At 37.7% G+C, this 19,367-nt stretch overlaps 1 protein-coding gene across 1 annotated transcript in view; it reads right to left on the bottom strand.

Moving 5' to 3' along the window:
• DENND1B (DENN/MADD domain containing 1B) overlaps positions 1 to 19,367 on the bottom strand; it is a 168,599-nt gene that overhangs the window by 67,387 nt on the left and 81,845 nt on the right. The window contains exons 8-10 of the mRNA XM_014943347.1: positions 17,210 to 17,269; positions 15,355 to 15,408; positions 12,060 to 12,170 (exon numbers count right to left, since the gene is read on the bottom strand). Of these exons, the coding sequence (XP_014798833.1) occupies positions 12,060 to 12,170; positions 15,355 to 15,408; positions 17,210 to 17,269 (225 nt within the window). The remainder of the gene's footprint in view (positions 1 to 12,059; positions 12,171 to 15,354; positions 15,409 to 17,209; positions 17,270 to 19,367) is intronic.

Raw genomic sequence — 19,367 nt, forward strand, 5'->3', positions numbered from 1 at the left:
ACAATGCACAAATTCTAGAGAATGATGAGTTACTTTCCACCTTATGGCAATAAGCAGCCGCTTGGGAAGACTGGTCTTCAAAATCTGTGTGCTGCTGAAGAGGAAGAGTCAGGAAAAGTTTTAGTTCAAGACTTGATCAAAGCAGGTTTACCTGCTCCGGGGAACATGAAGACTGCAGCTCCTCCCTTTTCCTCATGTGGATGCAGTAATCCTGATGTGTGTAACTGCTACCCCAATGCTCACTTCTATCAATGAACCTTTCTACTTTGGATTTCAATGGGAGTGCCCCCTTTTTCTTTCCTTTTTTATTCCAATTTTAGTTTTTCCTAAAACACTGCAACATGCCTAAAGCCATACCACTTCAGCTGAAAGATCTTCTGCAGACTCCAGTTATGCTTATTTGATATCTATAATTCACATAATTCCAATGAGCAACATGAAAATAATTATAATAATTGATCTGTATACTGCACAAAACTTACCTGGCAGTTACTTTCTATCTATATAAATTGATTTCTTCAAAGACTTTTCTATAATCAAAGGTAAAAAGAGAGGCAGAGCATAGGTGGCAAGATTTGCACACACCACAAGGCACAAACTAGAAAGAAAACTGATTAGCAGAATCTTGTCAGAAAGCCAAAAACAGCAACAGAAGTTCGACAAAACGCTGAAGTAAAATTAACCTGTGATACCATACAACCTTTCAAAATCTACTGTATGCAAGTAAAGAACTACTGTGATAAAACCGTTTCCTGAAAAACCCTCAAACACTGTCAATCTCTGTCAACACCATGTCCAGAAATGGGTACTGGTGTGCGCTCTCCCTCCTCCCTCACAGTCCCATTGGGCCAAAGAGCTGCTTCCCTCCCACTGCCTTGACCACACATATGTTGAAAGATGCCACAGATTCTGTTTCATTATCTCATCTACTTATTAATACCTATAGCAATAAATTGCAGGGGATGGGTCACCATTTTACCACAATTCCAGTAGCTACAATCACCCTGGACTAACTCTTATTGCTGTTACTCTTATACCCCCAGTTCACAAGAATTACTGAGAAATCACTATCTGCTTCCTGAAAGGAGAACGGTCGTGCTGGTGAAAGGAAGTCTCTTGTCTACATTATTACAACTCCTAAGACTCCAGCTTTGTTAGAGTGGCATCCATATCTAACTCATGTTTGTTTGGGAATTAGATCAGGCTCCAGTCCCATAACAGATGTTTAACAGTTGCTAAGACCTACCTTCCCACACATTTCTTGAATGGGTGAGGAAATATTGCTGGTGAGCAAAAGTGAAAGGGGAGCCCTTGCTTTTGCCAGTTTACAACAGAGCGTAAATCACTTCCCAGCTCTAAAGAATAAACAACGTAAATCATAAACTTAGTCCGTTCTGCTGGCGTTGGTGAGAATTCAGAAGTCATTGATGAAAAAAGAAAAATTATCAAAAAAAAAAAAAAAAAAAAAAAAAAAAAAACTTAAAATTTCCAGACAGATTGTACAATGTGATTGTATGTTTGGACAACTGCTATAATAATAATAAAAAAAAAAAAAAAAAAAAGAGAACAGAATATACTGTACAAGCCACGATATCCAAAGCCACTTCTTATGCATTTCTTTAATTTAGCTCCTGGCTAATCGTTTCCCATCTGCCAACCCCATAATCTTTAAGTAGAAAAAGAAGGACCTTAAATGAGCCATAATGCATTTTCCTCCTATTGGCAAGACGAGACCCGCAGCTCTGCTCTCTCACAGAAGGGAAAAAAAGGGAAGGGAAATATATTTCCAGTCCACAGATGAAAATTTTAACTTTTTCCATTGTGAAAATTAAATGTGAAAAAGAAAACACTAATATAAAAAACATTGTATTCTGGGTTTGGGGGACTTGGGGGTGGGGCTTTTTTGGCTTTTGTTTGTTGGTTGTTTTAAGTATTATTTGCTTCCCTTTATCATTATTTCTGGGGGAAGGAAACGGAAGAGAAGAGCGTTATTCATGAATTTGACAGCACTTCATATGCAATCAATTTCATTCTTTTCTTGCAATTCTTGATTCACAAAGCAGCATTATGGCATCATTCTTGTGCATTAGTTTGGAAGGGAAAAGAAAAGACCGCAGACACGGTTTGTTCCTTGCCTATGGCTCCAGGAGTGACACGTTTCCCAATAATGGCAGCTGAGCAGAAAATAAAATTGAAGTGGTAGTAGACAGGTGAGTGCTCAACAAGGAATACTACTGGTATACTGTCTCTATACTAAGGACCCACACGCACTTTTATAGATAATCTGAGGTATCTGTATAACAAAGTAGATGTGGGTGGCATAGAAAGAGTCACATAACTTGATTCGGCTACTCAATTTCTTCATCCCACAAAGATTTTTAGCATTTTTCATAGCCTGAAAATAAAACTTCTGTTAGTAGTCAGTTAGTAGTCAGCTTTTATCCCTAACACGTTACAGGTCTCTCTTCCGATATTTGTTTGCCCTGTAATAAACTAATTATGCTTCTTTATATCATCTGCTCAATAATTTCAGTTTCCTCATTACTTTCATTTCATCTCTGTACATTCTTGATAATTCATTTATTCTCATATTGACATTCATTTATTTCTTAACTTCTTTATGTCTTCCTCTCTCACAAAAACACAGAACACCACAAACATAAACATCTTTTTGTCCCTTTTCCTGACTATCTCCTGACTCCCCCTTTCCTTCCTCCTTTATTTTATGACCTGTCTCCATGGAGGAAGAGCTACTCTCCAAACAAGGAAGTTCTGTAAATGTTTCTCACTTCTGAAAGGAAAGTTTCCAGGAAAATAATTTTTATTAAAATTTCCTCCCCCAGAGTAACTCCATGGTATGTTCTTCTGCCATACACTAATTAAGAAGCAGCAGGGAATAGCTTCCTTGTGAATAGCTGACAGACAACTTATTTACTGTGAGCACGAGCAGAGATTACCACTGACTATGTTATAATTCATCTTGTCATTGGCAAATTTGGGGGAAAAAAAAGAGTGATAAAGCAGCAGTGAGCATGAAAAAGTGGAAATCTTGCCACAATGGCACAGCAGAACAGAGAGCTGGTATTACACTCACACACCTTTCTGTAACTCACCTTCACACAGCCACCAATGATTTCAGCGGTACTTTTTTTAGGGGGTGGGGGTGAGACAGTTCTGGACAACAGAATACAGGCTCTTTCATATTCAGTTCTCACACAGACCAATCACAAAGGACTCAGTACTTAAAGGCTTCCCTTAGATTGCAAATGCCCACAGCAGCGCCTGCACTGGCTCCACAGCGTTTTGTTCCAGCAGTTGTTACTGAATTGCCAAACATTATAAGAATTGAAAAAAGAAACAACTTTTGCCCCAGGTTATCTTCATCTTGGATTCGTTCTTTTTCCTTAAAGTGCTAATAAGTGAAAAAATTAATTTTGAAATGAATTTGTAGATTTGTCTTTCTGTCTACATGCTTTTCTTTCACAGTGTGGTTTTTCTTTTATTTGTTTGTTTGGGGTTTGGGATTTTATTTTTTTTTAAATGAAACCCAGTGATACAGCTCTTGATGTCTTAAATAGATGGCAGGTTATAGCAATCTGCAACTTTTTATTGTTTTTTTCTCCTCCCTCTCATTATAAGAAAAAGAATTTTCATCATTTGCTGACCGCACATTTAAATTTCTTTTCACAAATTCTTTCACAATTATTTCTCTTAATATTATGCTGTGGCAACGGGAAAACTATTGTAAATTTCAAGACTGGGAAAACTTTCCAGGTCTGGCTATACATCCTAACCGCATTTTGATTCCATATTGACATCCCACAGCTTCATTGCTAGAAGTACACTCCTTACAGGTGTCCCCATGGGACCTTAACTGCACTCACCTGCAGCACCTCTGCCCAGTTTGTCTTAGACCGCTTATACCTGAATTATATAAAAAAATTATTAACCATCACTCCTCGTCTCCTCCCAGACCAAACTGTCTAATTGACCTAATATTCCAAAATGAAATCTAATTATGCTTCTGGGAGCTCAGTGAGTGTCAGCGGAATATCTGTTCTGCCTTGCAAGTTAATGATAAATTCCTATCCATTTCCTGTTTTCCAAGAACTAATTTTAGCCCATTTAGCCCATTTAGCACATTTCTGTCCACTATGTACTATGTCAGAGAAATTTGAGATACAAATTACATTTTAAATCTATATTTTTTTTAAATTATTGGAACAGTATTATTTACAATGAAATTGTCATTTCATTAATACATTTTCAGATCAAATTGTGATTGCACTACAGTGCACAATTAAAATACATTAGGTGCTACAGCTCATTTAATCGGAACTGGGAGCATTGCCCTAGCATGAGGCAATGTGAGGACATCACTAAGCTCTATGACAGCTCCCAATGCCACTACTTTCTTAACATGGAAGGCATGTATAGAGCCAATTGTTCCACTGCCTTGGATCTTCAGTTTGTGCCAGAGAAGCAGCTCCATAAACAGCCAGCTTTGAACTCAGAAATGTAAAAATATGAAAGTGGAGCTTTCTGTCTTTCCAGGCTTCACCCTAATGAGCACCATGCTCCAAAACCACATGCCAGGGATCTGGCCTAGTCACGAAGTGCTGCTTGGTAGTTTTTTTTAACCAGATGCATGAATCTCCAACATGTAACCTGCAGAGAGATCTAAGTGAAGGGAGAGAAACGGACAACTACCACAGCTGTTTTCTGATTCAGTTGACAATATTACTGCCTTGGGACACGTGGATTGTGGAATAAACTCAAGAATCTTAGATTTAGGGCTGGATGCAGGAAGAGTGAAGTGATTCACAAAGACAGCATGTCTTAAAGTAAGGGGTGTTTCGCTTTCTCTAGTGGCTGGTATGAGGTTTTCTGAGGAGCCTTTGCATCTTCCCAGTGCCTGAGCAACCGTGGATAGTGCGATCCCTGAACAAGAGTAACGAGGCAAGGATCACGAAGCCACCACTCAGTCCAACACAATGTGGCGACCGAGGGCACCTGCAGAAAGCTCTCTTTGCATATAAGCAACAGTAAAAGTGATTCCACAAATGCATGTTTGTATGTAAATTTATATTCAGTGCTCTTTCACCACAAAAAGAAAATAAATTAAAATCTGTATCTTTTATTGACGCATACATTTGTTTTTATAGGGATCACCGAAGAAACCTACAGCCAGTGCAAAGCAGAACTTTGTAATCATGCTCAGACACAGCAGACTTGTATTACCTGAAACAAATACTGGTCAAAATGGAGATAACGTTTAGACATTTGCTTAAAGTGTAGCATCCTTTCCACCTGCCAGTGTAGGCCGCAGAAGATACACTCTAGTTAGCATATTACTGACAGGATGATGAGAAAGCTCCTGTCAGACACTGGCCAGCCGGGTGTTTGAGACAAAACGCACAGCCCCAGCTGACTAGTTAGGGAAAGACTGGTGAGGTACAATTACAGAGGCATATGACAAGCTTTCATGCTTGAGTGACTTGAGAACCGATGACATGGCTTTAAACAGCAATCCTTCCTACCTCCGGTCACAAAACAGCAATAAGTCAACTGATGCACTGTTGTAAAATCATGATTTATTCCTTTGCTTTGAATACATGAGAGTGTGGTATGATGTTCTGGTAGACTACCACAGCAGGTGCACTTGGGGCCGAAACATCTAGGGTCTGCCTCCAGCATGCATAAAATCAATGCTGTAGTGCAGCCTTCCTGGAAAAGCCATCCCCAGCACTTTAATAATTTATAGAAAGACTGAATTAAAAAATTATTTGTACTGAAACTCATACAGCTCCATGCAACTAATAAGAATACATGCAGATGCAGTGACGTGTGAGAAAATGGTGCTGTGGGAGAACATACAGCATGGCATTTAGGAAAGGTCTCCTTTTACAGCTAAACCGAAACAACTAACACCCACCTCTGTGAATAGATTAATTCCTTTGTTTCATTCATTCTTTCATTTAATCCAAAGCCATATAATTTGTTTCTTTTTCAGAGTTTACTGTTCAAAAGCCAGAGATGGCAATTTTTGCTACAGATCTTACAGAGCATAATCCTCAGGCTAGCTGAATCCATCTCACACTAACACTAAGCCTGAAGCAAGCTGTGAGGTTGGCGATAATCACATTATTAAAGTGGTTGGAAAGTCAAGCTAATAAAAGAATCAGCAGTTAGGGCAAATAATGACCCAGAAGCTACAACAGAAGGGAACGGTGGGAAGTTTCCACATACATCTTGGTAGCAATTGGTAGGGCAAGTAGGCAAATATGTACTATGTCAGAGAAATTTGAGATACAAATTACATTTTAAATCTATATTTTTTTTAAATTATTGGAACAGTATTATTTACAATGAAATTGTCATTTCATTAATACATTTTCAGATCAAATTGTGATTGCACTACAGTGCACAATTAAAATACATTAGGTGCTACAGCTCATTTAATCGGAACTGGGAGCATTGCCCTAGCATGAGGCAATGTGAGGACATCACTAAGCTCTATGACAGCTCCCAATGCCACTACTTTCTTAACATGGAAGGCATGTATAGAGCCAATTGTTCCACTGCCTTGGATCTTCAGTTTGTGCCAGAGAAGCAGCTCCATAAACAGCCAGCTTTGAACTCAGAAATGTAAAAATATGAAAGTGGAGCTTTCTGTCTTTCCAGGCTTCACCCTAATGAGCACCATGCTCCAAAACCACATGCCAGGGATCTGGCCTAGTCACGAAGTGCTGCTTGGTAGTTTTTTTTAACCAGATGCATGAATCTCCAACATGTAACCTGCAGAGAGATCTAAGTGAAGGGGAAAGAAATGGACAACTACCACAGTCGTTTTCTGATTCAGTTGACAATATTACTGCCAGAGAAACGGACAACTACCACAGCTGTTTTCTGATTCAGTTGACAATATTACTGCCTTGGGACACGTGGATTGTGGAATAAACTCAAGAATCTTAGATTTAGGGCTGGATGCAGGAAGAGTGAAGTGATTCACAAAGACAGCATGTCTTAAAGTAAGGGGTGTTTCGCTTTCTCTAGTGGCTGGTATGAGGTTTTCTGAGGAGCCTTTGCATCTTCCCAGTGCCTGAGCAACCGTGGATAGTGCGATCCCTGAACAAGAGTAACGAGGCAAGGATCACGAAGCCACCTAGTTTGTACCAGAGAAGTAGCTCCATAAAGAGCCAGCTTTGAACTCAGAAATGTAAAAATATGAAAGTGGAGCTTTCTGTCTTTCCAGGCTTCACCCTAATGAGCACCATGCTCCAAAACCACATGCCAGGGATCTGGCCTAGTCACGAAGTGCTGCTTGGTAGTTTTTTTTAACCAGATGCATGAATCTCCAACATGTAACCTGCAGAGAGATCTAAGTGAAGGGAGAGAAACGGACAACTACCACAGCTGTTTTCTGATTCAGTTGACAATATTACTGCCTTGGGACACGTGGATTGTGGAATAAACTCAAGAATCTTAGATTTAGGGCTGGATGCAGGAAGAGTGAAGTGATTCACAAAGACAGCATGTCTTAAAGTAAAGGGTGTTTCGCTTTCTCTAATGGCTGGTATGAGGTTCTCTGAGGAGCCTTTGCATCTTCCCAGTGCCTGAGCAACCGTGGATAGTGCGATCCCTGAACAAGAGTAACGAGGCAAGGATCACGAAGCCACCACTCAGTCCAACACACTGTGGCAACCGAGGGCACCTGCAGAAAGCTCTCTTTGCATATAAGCAACAGTAAAAGTGATTCCACAAATGCATGTTTGTATGTAAATTTATATTCAGTGCTCTTTCACCACAAAAAGAAAATAAATTAAAATCTGTATCTTTTATTGACGCATACATTTGTTTTTATAGGGATCACCGAAGAAACCTACAGCCAGTGCAAAGCAGAACTTTGTAATCATGCTCAGACACAGCAGACTTGTATTACCTGAAACAAATACTGGTCAAAATGGAGATAACGTTTAGACATTTGCTTTAAAGTGTAGCATCCTTTCCACCTGCCAGTGTAGGCCGCAGAAGATACACTCTAGTTAGCATATTACTGACAGGATGATGAGAAAGCTCCTGTCAGACACTGGCCAGCCGGGTGTTTGAGACAAAACGCACAGCCCCAGCTGACTAGTTAGGGAAAGACTGGTGAGGTACAATTACAGAGGCATATGACAAGCTTTCATGCTTGAGTGACTTGAGAACCGATGACATGGCTTTAAACAGCAATCCTTCCTACCTCCGGTCACAAAACAGCAATAAGTCAACTGATGCACTGTTGTAAAATCATGATTTATTCCTTTGCTTTGAATACATGAGAGTGTGGTATGATGTTCTGGTAGACTACCACAGCAGGTGCACTTGGGGCCGAAACATCTAGGGCCTGCCTCCAGCATGCATAAAATCAATGCTGTAGTGCAGCCTTCCTGGAAAAGCCATCCCCAGCACTTTAATAATTTATAGAAAGACTGAATTAAAAAATTATTTGTACTGAAACTCATACAGCTCCATGCAACTAATAAGAATACATGCAGATGCAGTGACGTGTGAGAAAATGGTGCTGTGGGAGAACATACAGCATGGCATTTAGGAAAGGTCTCCTTTTACAGCTAAACCGAAACAACTAACACCCACCTCTGTGAATAGATTAATTCCTTTGTTTCATTCATTCTTTCATTTAATCCAAAGCCATATAATTTGTTTCTTTTTCAGAGTTTACTGTTCAAAAGCCAGAGATGGCAATTTTTGCTACAGATCTTACAGAGCATAATCCTCAGGCTAGCTGAATCCATCTCACACTAACACTAAGCCTGAAGCAAGCTGTGAGGTTGGCGATAATCACATTATTAAAGTGGTTGGAAAGTCAAGCTAATAAAAGAATCAGCAGTTAGGGCAAAGAATGACCCAGAAGCTACAACAGAAGGGAACGGTGGGAAGTTTCCACATACATCTTGGTAGCAATTGGTAGGGCAAGTAGGCAAAGATCTCCACCATAGGAGCTTTTAAAGGAGGTAAAAACACAGAAAATCAATTTAAAGAAAGATGCAAAAAGTACATAACAACTGCAAAAATCAGAAGATGCATATAAAAAAAACCTGCTTGATGGAAATAAAATGTAAGCTGATAATTGAAACACACCCTCAGGATAAAATGGTACTTATCTTTTTTTTTTTTTTTAATTAAAAAAACTCTACTCAACAACTTAAAATAGAAAAACCTGTTTTGTCTTTCTATTTTTCCCTCCAAAGTAAACCTTCTTTTTAAATACAGCATGATTACCTCCCCCTCCCGCCTTTTCCATAGGACTGATCCTTTACTTGAGTACAATGAAAGCATGAAATTTATAGGGCATAAATGCTAGACAAAGAATTCCTGTACATAAGTGTAGTTTTCCACTCCTGACCCCATACAAGAAGGGTGAGGAGAAAGTGAGCAAGGCCTTGAATTATGCCTTTTGTTATCAGTCACTGCCCTGAGATAGTGAACCGAAACAGAGCTGATAACTTGAAGGTGACATCACAACCCAGTCTTCATGAACTGACATAAACACTTGATATTCAGTTAACCCCAAAGATAAGGCACAACTCCCTCAACAGAAAGTTGTACTTGATAGCACTGTTTTTGAACAAATAGTCTTTTCAAGTATCAAGCTGTGATTTAGGAATATTAAAACATGCCCTTTGCAACACAAAGTACCAGTCTGCTGTGTTCTGTACACAAAAAAATAACTCAATGTGAAACTGAAGTTCTAACTTTCTGGACTTAACCTGCAATCTATTATTTACATTCACAGCCTGGGGAAGGAGATTCTTCAGGACATCCAAATGCCAATACAAATGTCTGCTATTGCTACCTATCCTTGTCCAGTAGAGTGATATAAATTATTTTCAAGTGAGGACATCATCAAGATGACTACTACTTCATGAAAAGGTTTGGAATAAACAGCTGAATTTTGAACACAGTTAAAGTTTCCCACAACCAGCAATAATACATCAGTTGTTCTGCAACAACTTTCAAAGAGCTTGGAATTGGAACATAGAAATAAGGTGGTCTAGATCAGCACCGTCTGATTCTGATACCTCTTCTCTTGTCATATCATAGCAACAGAAATCAGCCGAGATGTTCAGCCAAACAAAAATGAGTCTTAAGAGGATCCAAATGTAAGCTGAGTGCAATTCTAAATCGTATTAAGCAGACGGACACGTGCCCACCTGCAGAATAAATCTTCCACAGGCACAGAGCTGCCATCGTCATTCCTATCTCCTCTCTACTGGAGCAGTAAAAGAGGTTTGACTGGGGCATCACTGGAGCTGAGATTTTTTTTAAGGTGGGGTTTTTTTTTTGAGGTTTTGGTTTTAGTTTGGTTTGGGTTTTTTGTTTGTTGGGTCCCAGACTGGCAAACTGAAAAAAAAAAAAATTAAAAAAAATTTATTCCATGGTTTTGCTACTTCACATGAACTTCCACTAAGCCAGGTTCTTTAAGAGGGCTTTTCCTTCAAATTCTCTTCACCCATTTGGATAGTCTTATTACTGTGTTGTAAGACCATAGCCATTTCAGGAGCAGGGGGAAGAAAAAAGCATGATAGAATATGGAAATTTCCTAAGATAAATTAAAATCTTGGTGGTTACAAAATGTAGCATAGACTAGTAATTTGAAGATTGCTTATAACCATTCACAATTTGTTTTTCTGGTTTTCAGTTGACCACATGGCCTTTGCTTATATGACTCCATGTTTCCTTTACTTTCAATCATCATGGACTTACTTAGCTCCATATTCTGCAAACTGGTAAAGTGGTAAAGAGCTGTCTTTATGCATTTCCCTAACTGCAACAGTGACTGCAGATTCAGGGACCCCAAACTGCGGTGTTTAAAAAATAAAATAAAAAAAAAATAAAAAAAAAAGATGACAGTTATATAATTGCTAATATCACCTAGAACTGTAAAACCTGTCAGCCTTTTATTGCGATTCTGAATCTTCTCTACCTTCAATTTACTTTTGACTCAGAAAAAATTCTGAGTCCTTACATGCACATGTTAAATACTGGAAATTGGCACCTGCAAGTCTTTGAAAATATTAATTTTTAGTACTATATCCAACCACGTTACCTACATGTCGAAAATAGCTGCTCATTTATTTGGTAGTACAATTAGCTGTGTCCAGGAATATGAAGTTGATTTTCTACCATAGAAATCAAATTAAACAATTTTTTTTATGCAGTATCATTGGAAAAAATAAAGGTTCTTTCAATAACTGTGCTTAACAGGCTAAATATTCTGCATAACAAATATATTCTATGATGAAAGTTGGTTATAAAGTACCAGCCTTGCACTACTGAAAAATTAATCTTGGGAATATTTTAAAAAATAGGATATTTTCAAAACTCATAAGATTCTGTGTAGAGTAAAACAAAATAACATCTGAATATTTAGGTATACTTTCAAAATGAAACACAACATTCTTTTATTAAGCAGTGAAAGCAGGCCTAAAGGCAAGGAAAAAAAAAACCAAAACATTTTAATGTGGGCAGTAGCCTAAAACCTTTAATAAAAAAAAAAAAAGCTATTTTGAGTTGTACGTTATTATCAGTCTGAAGAGCTGCTCCAAATCACAGCTATTACAGTAGGCACTCCCAAACCACTCTGACAAAGATGAATCTACCTATTACCAGGTTAGGATAGCAGCTATTATTATGGACCCTTGATTTCTTTCAAGTAGCTCCAACGGAATAAGCCACAAGTGAATAATAAAGATCTTATAATAGCCCTTAAGAATTCTTTTTAGGTTATAGAAGGCAGAGAAATGAACTCAGGAGAGTTAAAGAACTCTCATCTCCTGATAAGAAAAATAATTAACCTGACTTAATGTATCTGAGTAGGTCTTATATAAATCAGACTTTTGTACTTCAAGAGCCAGACTAAAACCATATATCAGAAAAGTATGCAGATATTGTCTTATAAGTACACATGGAACATATCTAAAACCACAAAGGTCTGCAGGTCATTTTGTGAAATGTTCAATATATTCTACTTAAAAGGAGATGTGTGAAGTACTTACAGTGCTTAGTTTGCTAGAGGTAATAATGATTCGTCTCTCATGCAACATACTGGCATAAAGTTGCAGCATGTTGTTCACATCCACAGCAACAAAATATTCAGTGAGGTTTCTCTGTTAAATAAATAAGATGTTAACAATATAGCAACAGAAGTAGCTAGTGAAAAATTTTATATATTACTTACAAAAATTTTTGTCCAATTACTAGCTGTTAAAAAAAAAAAAAACCAACCCAAAACTATGAAAGAAAACCCTTTGCATTAAAATCTCTATGCTTTAGGAATAACTGAGTTTTAAAGCCAACGAAAAACTAACTTTGGTATAACTTATTAATATTTTGCTCATTTGATGATTATGCTTTTGAATTTGGATTTGCCTTTTTTTTTTTCAAATTTGAAAAAACATGAAATTTGGTATGATATCAATAGCACCATATGCTATTAAGGTAGCCATTACAGATCTTCCACCACTGCAATAACTGTTCATCACAGCCACAATAATAAAACCGTGCTATTTTGCCAGGTTCTCCCAAAGTCAACACAGTTTATTCTCTTTCAAGTACAGCAAAACAGCTTGTTGACAAATACCAAGCTTTCGCGTGAGCTGTGCCAGGACATCAAACCTCCAACAGCACCGGTAGAAAGTACTGGGTCCTTGCTGCAGCCACCCTCCTCACCCCTAATAAGAACCCCACCGTGGGGTTTAATGAAAAGCAAATTCCCCAGCACATCTTATTTATAGTTCAGATAACACAAAGGTGGGAGGAAAAGAGAAGGCGGCAGGTTGGGGTGGAGGTGGGGGGATCTTTGTGTTTCAGCTGAACTTAGTATTTCTGCATGACACAGTGCCAGAGACATAGAACTTCTGAATAAGCTAAAACAGTGACCAGAAAAAAATGCCTAGGAAAACAGCAAGTTTTAAGAAATGTTAGAGAATACATATGAAAATAGACTAATACACCCCACAAGATACACAAATATTTAATTTCACCCATTTTTTATCATATCTGCAACCAGAATTCTTACTCATCTCTTTCCAGAAATCACTCATTAACGTTCTGTAATGTAGGAGGTCTACCACCTATATGTCCCAACCCAAGGATGGAAAGGTGAACAGTGTAACTGTTAACCTACACTGGATGTGGCCAACACCTGGCAGGAAGGTAATGCACCCCTGAACAACAACGAGGGCAAGTGGTGAAAGCTTCAGAGAGTAAATGTTTCAGAGCCTGAGTGCCAGCAGGTCCCCGGCGGGGGCCAGGACACAGTGGCCGGCTGTGGCCTCTCTGGCTCACAGCCCTGGGCAGCCAGGGAGCGCGGCGTGGGGCAGAGCTGCTCTTCACCAGCTGCTGGCTCATCTCCTGACAGGCTCCATGATACAAAAAGCTAACTTTCGTTCATGCCCAGATGAACCATCAGAGGGTTGAACCTCATTTTTGGATACACTGCAATACTAAATTAAAAAAAGATACCGAAATAGCAAATGAAGATCCAATGGACGATCCACTTTCATGTAAATTCAGAAATGCATTATTAGTTCAAAGACATGGAGTATAGAGTCATTCTTGGTCCATGCTGCATAAAATTTTTGAAGAGATAAAAGCAAGAGCTTTAAGGCTACAAACACCCCATTTAGAAAGAAACTCTGGTCTTTCAAGCGTGACTTTTAACTAGTTGTCAGAGGCCGATGAACAGTGATAATTTGGGTCCAATTTACCTCAGACACACTCTAACACTGGAATTGATAATAGTATGCTGATTCTGTGTTGCAAAAGCTGTGGTAAAAGGAGTTTGCAATGTTTTACAGATTGATACGTCTCTGGAAGTCAGTCACACTTATTTCTGCATTACATCTGACAAGCTAACTGCCCCTGAAATGTGTGAATCTTACAACAAAGAATAAAAAATTCATATTATTGCTAATTTGCTGTAATTACCTCCTCTCTTCTCTCCCTGCATGTTCTAAACTTCCACTCGTACCATACTATTTTAATTCAGAACGGAAGGATGAGACTTTTATAAATGGAGTTAAAAATAATTATAGAAAGGCACCTTGAATATTACTTTTCCTTTCTGCCAGAGAATCAGAAAAATAAATCCAAAATAGCACCATTGCAAGATCTTCCACCAGCCAGAGGCCCAGAGTTAAGCTTCCCAGCGTGTTCTTCAAGTTGAACAAATAACGCCCCTTCCAACCTCCAAAGCTATGTTTTACTAGAACCCCAAATAATAGGCTAGAACAAGAGAATTTTTTAAAATAGAGGAAAACAACCCATAGGGTGAAACAGATGAAAATAAAAGCTTAAAAGCTAAGTCCTTTCCTGACCTGCCCATGACCCTGTGGTCCATGTGCCACTGCCCACCTGGGATGCTGCTGGGCACAACCTCCCCTCTTGCCCACAGTGCAGAGGTGAGGAGCGGGCCATCGGGACACCATCCCCACCACCCTTTGCTGATGGACCACCGCAGAGGCTGTGAGGACATTCTGGTCACGCTTTCCGTGCAAACACCACAATACCTACCAGGAATGAGGTCTGCAGTACTGCAGGATTTTGTACCGTGGTGAACCCCCCCAACAGCTTAACTTTCAGTTATTTGAAAGTGTAAAAATGCACACCTATACATCCATATTCAATCCAGATTTAAGTGCAAGAGTGGAAAGCAGAAAGTTTTGAAGCTCTTTTATTAGATGTCATTCAGCTAAACACATCACAGAGAATGAAATCTGCGATTTTCACAATCTACCATCAAGGATTCAGCATCTACAAAATGCAAGTATTCATTAAAAAAAAAAAAAAAAAAAAAAAAAAAAAAAAAAAAAATAATAGCAACCACCATTCCTGATGCATGGTTACCATCAAATGTAAGCAGGTACGGCATGTTTTCAGAAAGCCTGAAACAATGCCTTCTTACACAAAAAAAGTAAGTGCATATCTTGATAGCTGAATTTGCAGCTTAGCAATGCAGTGTTTAAAGGGCAGATATCTAAATAACACAAAGTGCAGAAGTAGAATATATTTTATACAAATAATCCAAATAAATGCAAACAAGCCAAGTAATTATGAACAAAGGGTGGATATAGCTGTTGGTCAAAAATTCCCTGGCAATGCTTTAAAATGGGTTAACGATGAATGCAACAGTAACTACTAGCTAAAGATTGTAATAGTAGACATCAATCATATTCTAAAAGCAGTCTTAGAAAAAAAACATCTTCTACCGATAAAAGCAGAGTTCAGCTCTACCCACAGAATGAGGTTGATACTTCTCCTAAATATTTAAAAAGGAAACCGCATACTTACGCTTTCAGGGATTGTTGGCAATCCAGTTATATCAGGAGTAATGAAATACGAGTGCTAATCAATGGGGAAAAATAATTAATAATTTATGCAGACAGAAACCAAAAATTCTTTTTTAAAAAATCCAGCACTTAGGATTTACAACCACATCTTTGTTTAAGCAAATAGCCATTTTTCCAATAGCATTTATACCACAACGAGACAAAGAATTAAGCACATCACGACACAAAATGACAAGCTCTGGTTCACGACAGCACACAAACCAAGGGAACAAAACGCTGGGCTGCAGTTTTGAAATAACACTGAAATTAGGCCAGTTTTAAATGTTGTCACGAGCTTGAGAGTAGCACTGATTAACTTAAGCATTGATTTAAAAATTGCAACAAAAAATGTTAAAAGGACAAAATGTAAATTTAGAATGGAGAAGGAAAAATCATTCAAATGAGAAAATTAATTAGAATAGAAATATTATTACTTGAAATACATTCTCTTCTCTTTCCAAATATCTTTGAATCAAAAATGTGCTAACAAAAATGCAAAGTCTGACAGCTTGAGATTTTGCAATCATTTATGAAATACATTAGCAATTTTATGCATCTTAGTTTGAGGCCATCTAGAATGTAAATATAAAATGTATTAAAGTAAAAACAGATGTAATTTAAATAATTCTCATTAATCCAGTGTTTTTAGTAATTATCAGACATGGATTTAGCTCAGTAATTTTAAGGTATTTTTGTATATTAGTCTAAATCTTGAAGGACAAAAAAACCTTAAGTACATACTAAGTAAAGTTGATAATTGATGACTTTTTAGCTTCTGTTTGTGTTTAACAGAATTTTGGCATTTTTCATAGACTTAGCTTTTACAGTGTACTTTAAAATTATAATTATCAACACAAAGACACTGTTTTCAAGTGAAACTTGAAAAAGATATACCAAAACATAACACAAGTCTATAAGATACTAAATGTGTCTATGTTCAAGCAAAAAAAATTTACTACTACAATTAACTGTGCGTAAACCAGCTTGATACACTTAATAGAAAAATTTCCCCACAAATGAGGTCATTTGGTAATAGTTAAAAATTTAAGGAAAAAAAAATTGGCTTAATAAAGGCATCCCATAAACATCATAACACTTGCACAATAAATATCCTGGGTTATAGTTTTGCATCAACAGAGGAAAAAAGCTAAGGTGCTTTTTTTTTCCTCTCTCAAGAACAGGAAAATATTCAAGCTTAATGGAAGGTCTACACTCTGCAGAAGCATAGTGAGAATATTTCCTATATGTAATAAGGTCACAGAATATTTATGAAAAGATTTCTGAATAATGAAGTTAATAATGAAGAGAAATAATTATTTATAATTAACAAAGTAATAATATTTCACTCATTAAACAGAAAGTCAGAACTATGTGAATCAAAGACCCATTACCGCAGTCATTAAAAGTCATAAAGCAGCAAAAATAACGTGGTATGGAGGCCTTGCACATCTTTGTGATATGCCTTAAGAAGATGTATGACCTTGGAAGAGATACTAAATTAATAGTTGCTGTCCTGTATAAAGTTGTCTCTAAAAAGGACACTAGAAAATGCAAGTTTTTTCATCAATCTACAGGTTTGATTTTGGTTGCGGTTTTTACAAAAGGATTATGACGCACAAGCACAGAGCTCTGCAGTTAGATTGATTTAAACAGAAGAGGTATATTAATATTGCACTGCTCTTTTAGGCTAAAGACAGCAGCAGAATTTCCCAAAGGACAGGTATAAATAAGCCTGAAATCAAAAGAGATATTGTATAGCAAGTAATTATTTCTTTAATTACATTAGGCTTTAGATAGTCAGTGCCTTTTAAACTCACCGATATAAGACAAGGCTGTTTTTTCAAAACTTGCTCACTTGCAAAAATCATCTCTTGGTTCTTATGCAAGATGAGAGAAAGATTGAACAATTGACTGTTTATTTTTCCAATAAAAAGGCCAAAGCTGACACTAATGCTTGTAGTATTCCATGTTTAAAATATTGGCTGAAAATTTATTGTTCTTTGTATTCCTCCCCCATTCGAATTCAGACCTAACTTAGCTTTAAAAAAACAAAAACAAAACAAACAAACAAACAAAACCCTCAACAACACTGTTTTTAGCCCTCTATGGGTAAAATAAAAGTGACCCTAATTATAATTAAGCTCAGGTTTCATAGAACAAATGATCACCCCTCAAAATTTCAACTACAGAGCATTTATTACTGGGACCGACGGGTGAGAGTAGAACTTGCTCCTTAACTGAACCGAGGTATTTTGGTGTCCTCCTGACCAAGGATTACTGGGAAACACCATGTATCCAGATACTGGGTGTAATTTATGCATGATTATATATATATGCAATCCTAAACCCTACTTCAATGACTCTGTGCCTTACCCTACAGAATACCTGGGTAAATGAGGGGAGGGATCTTTTTAATTCAGTATCATGAAATTTGAACTAGACTCATCATGGCACAATGAAAAGCCACCTCATGATCCCATTTCTACAGGGGTTTTTTTCCAGAGTGTGACTTCTTTTGAAGTCTGTTACTAGTGACGGTTCCAGTCTAGCTTATTTACAATATAGGAGGAGCAAGAAAGGAACATCAACATAAAACAATAGGCACACGAAGTTACAGCTGAAAGTGGCCGTAAATATATTGCTACTCCCTGCAGCACTAAGCATTACAAAAAAAAGAGATACCTGTAGATCCAACAAGCATTTTGATTCAGGCTAACCTATTCCTTCCTGCTCTGCCCCATCTGAACCCACAATATTTGCTTGACTGTACCTAGATCCAAGCATTTGGCAAGAGGGCTGTATTTAGATAATCATTGTTCAGCTAAAAGTATTACAAAAGTCTTTGATGTAACAAGCTACCGGGAACAAAAGAAAATTGAGGAAAAAAATATTCAACAGTCAGATACTATTGAAATAAAATCAACAGGCATCAACTTCATTGCAAGCAATTAGTCATCCCAGTGTTGCCAGCTGTATTCACCAACAAGGTCCATTTCCAGGTTCATCACAACATTCATTTTGAGGAAGGCAAGTTCTATGCAAGATGAACTGCAACACTGATAAGAACAGGCAGTAACACTTTGCAAGAAATGCAAGGAAAAATATCTTTAAAGCTTCTCTACATCCCTCTGAAACGCAGCAGGATTTTTGAAGTACTTCATAAAGAAGTGTTTTAGGGCTGCCAAATTAGGCTTAGTTATAATACTGCTATTAATGACAGCAAAATATTATTTGATATACAGACATATTCTTGGCAAAGTTACTATGAGCTGAAAAATAACTTGAAAATATAACACTGACAAAAGAAAGAAAAAACTTGGCAATTGAAACAATTCCGACTTCAGCCTCAAAAAGCACTATGTTTTTCTTGTGAAAAACACCACACAAGACTGGAAGGACTTTCAAATACTGTGGATTAGCACTGTTCAAGGGGACAAAATATTGGGCCTCTAGAGCCTAGCGAAAGAAAGCATAACAAGGAATCTAAAATATGACAAATTGAAATAAAATAATGGCAGCATTATGTCAAGCAGCAAGGATGGAACGGAAGTGGTAAACTCTCCATTTCTGCACGCCTTCATCACAGGGCCAGATGCTTTTCTAGAGTCTGTGCTTACTTTACTCGAAGTATTGGGCTCAAATCAAAATTAAAAGGGGTTAAAAGTAACAGGAAATGACACAAATAAGGTCAAGGTAAATATTCCAATGATATTTCAGGACGTGTGTAAGGGAGGCCTTTACAAAATCACTTCTTTGTGTGCCCTTCAAATTGTACCAGTTCAATCAAGAAAGAGTTGTTTGTGCACAGTGCAGTAACTGTACAGATGCTGTGAACATGAACGTTGTCTTGGAGACAGCAGAGGCTCTGCATTGGCTCTACATTTCATTCAGACTCTACAAATGTACTTAAGCATGCGTCCATATGCTATTTCTGTTAAAAAGTTCAGGAACTGTAAGAGCGACAGGCTCATTTTG

This window comes from Calidris pugnax, unplaced genomic scaffold (assembly GCF_001431845.1).
Source record: "Calidris pugnax isolate Ruff unplaced genomic scaffold, ASM143184v1 scaffold63, whole genome shotgun sequence".
Lineage (NCBI taxonomy): Eukaryota > Metazoa > Chordata > Aves > Charadriiformes > Scolopacidae > Calidris > Calidris pugnax.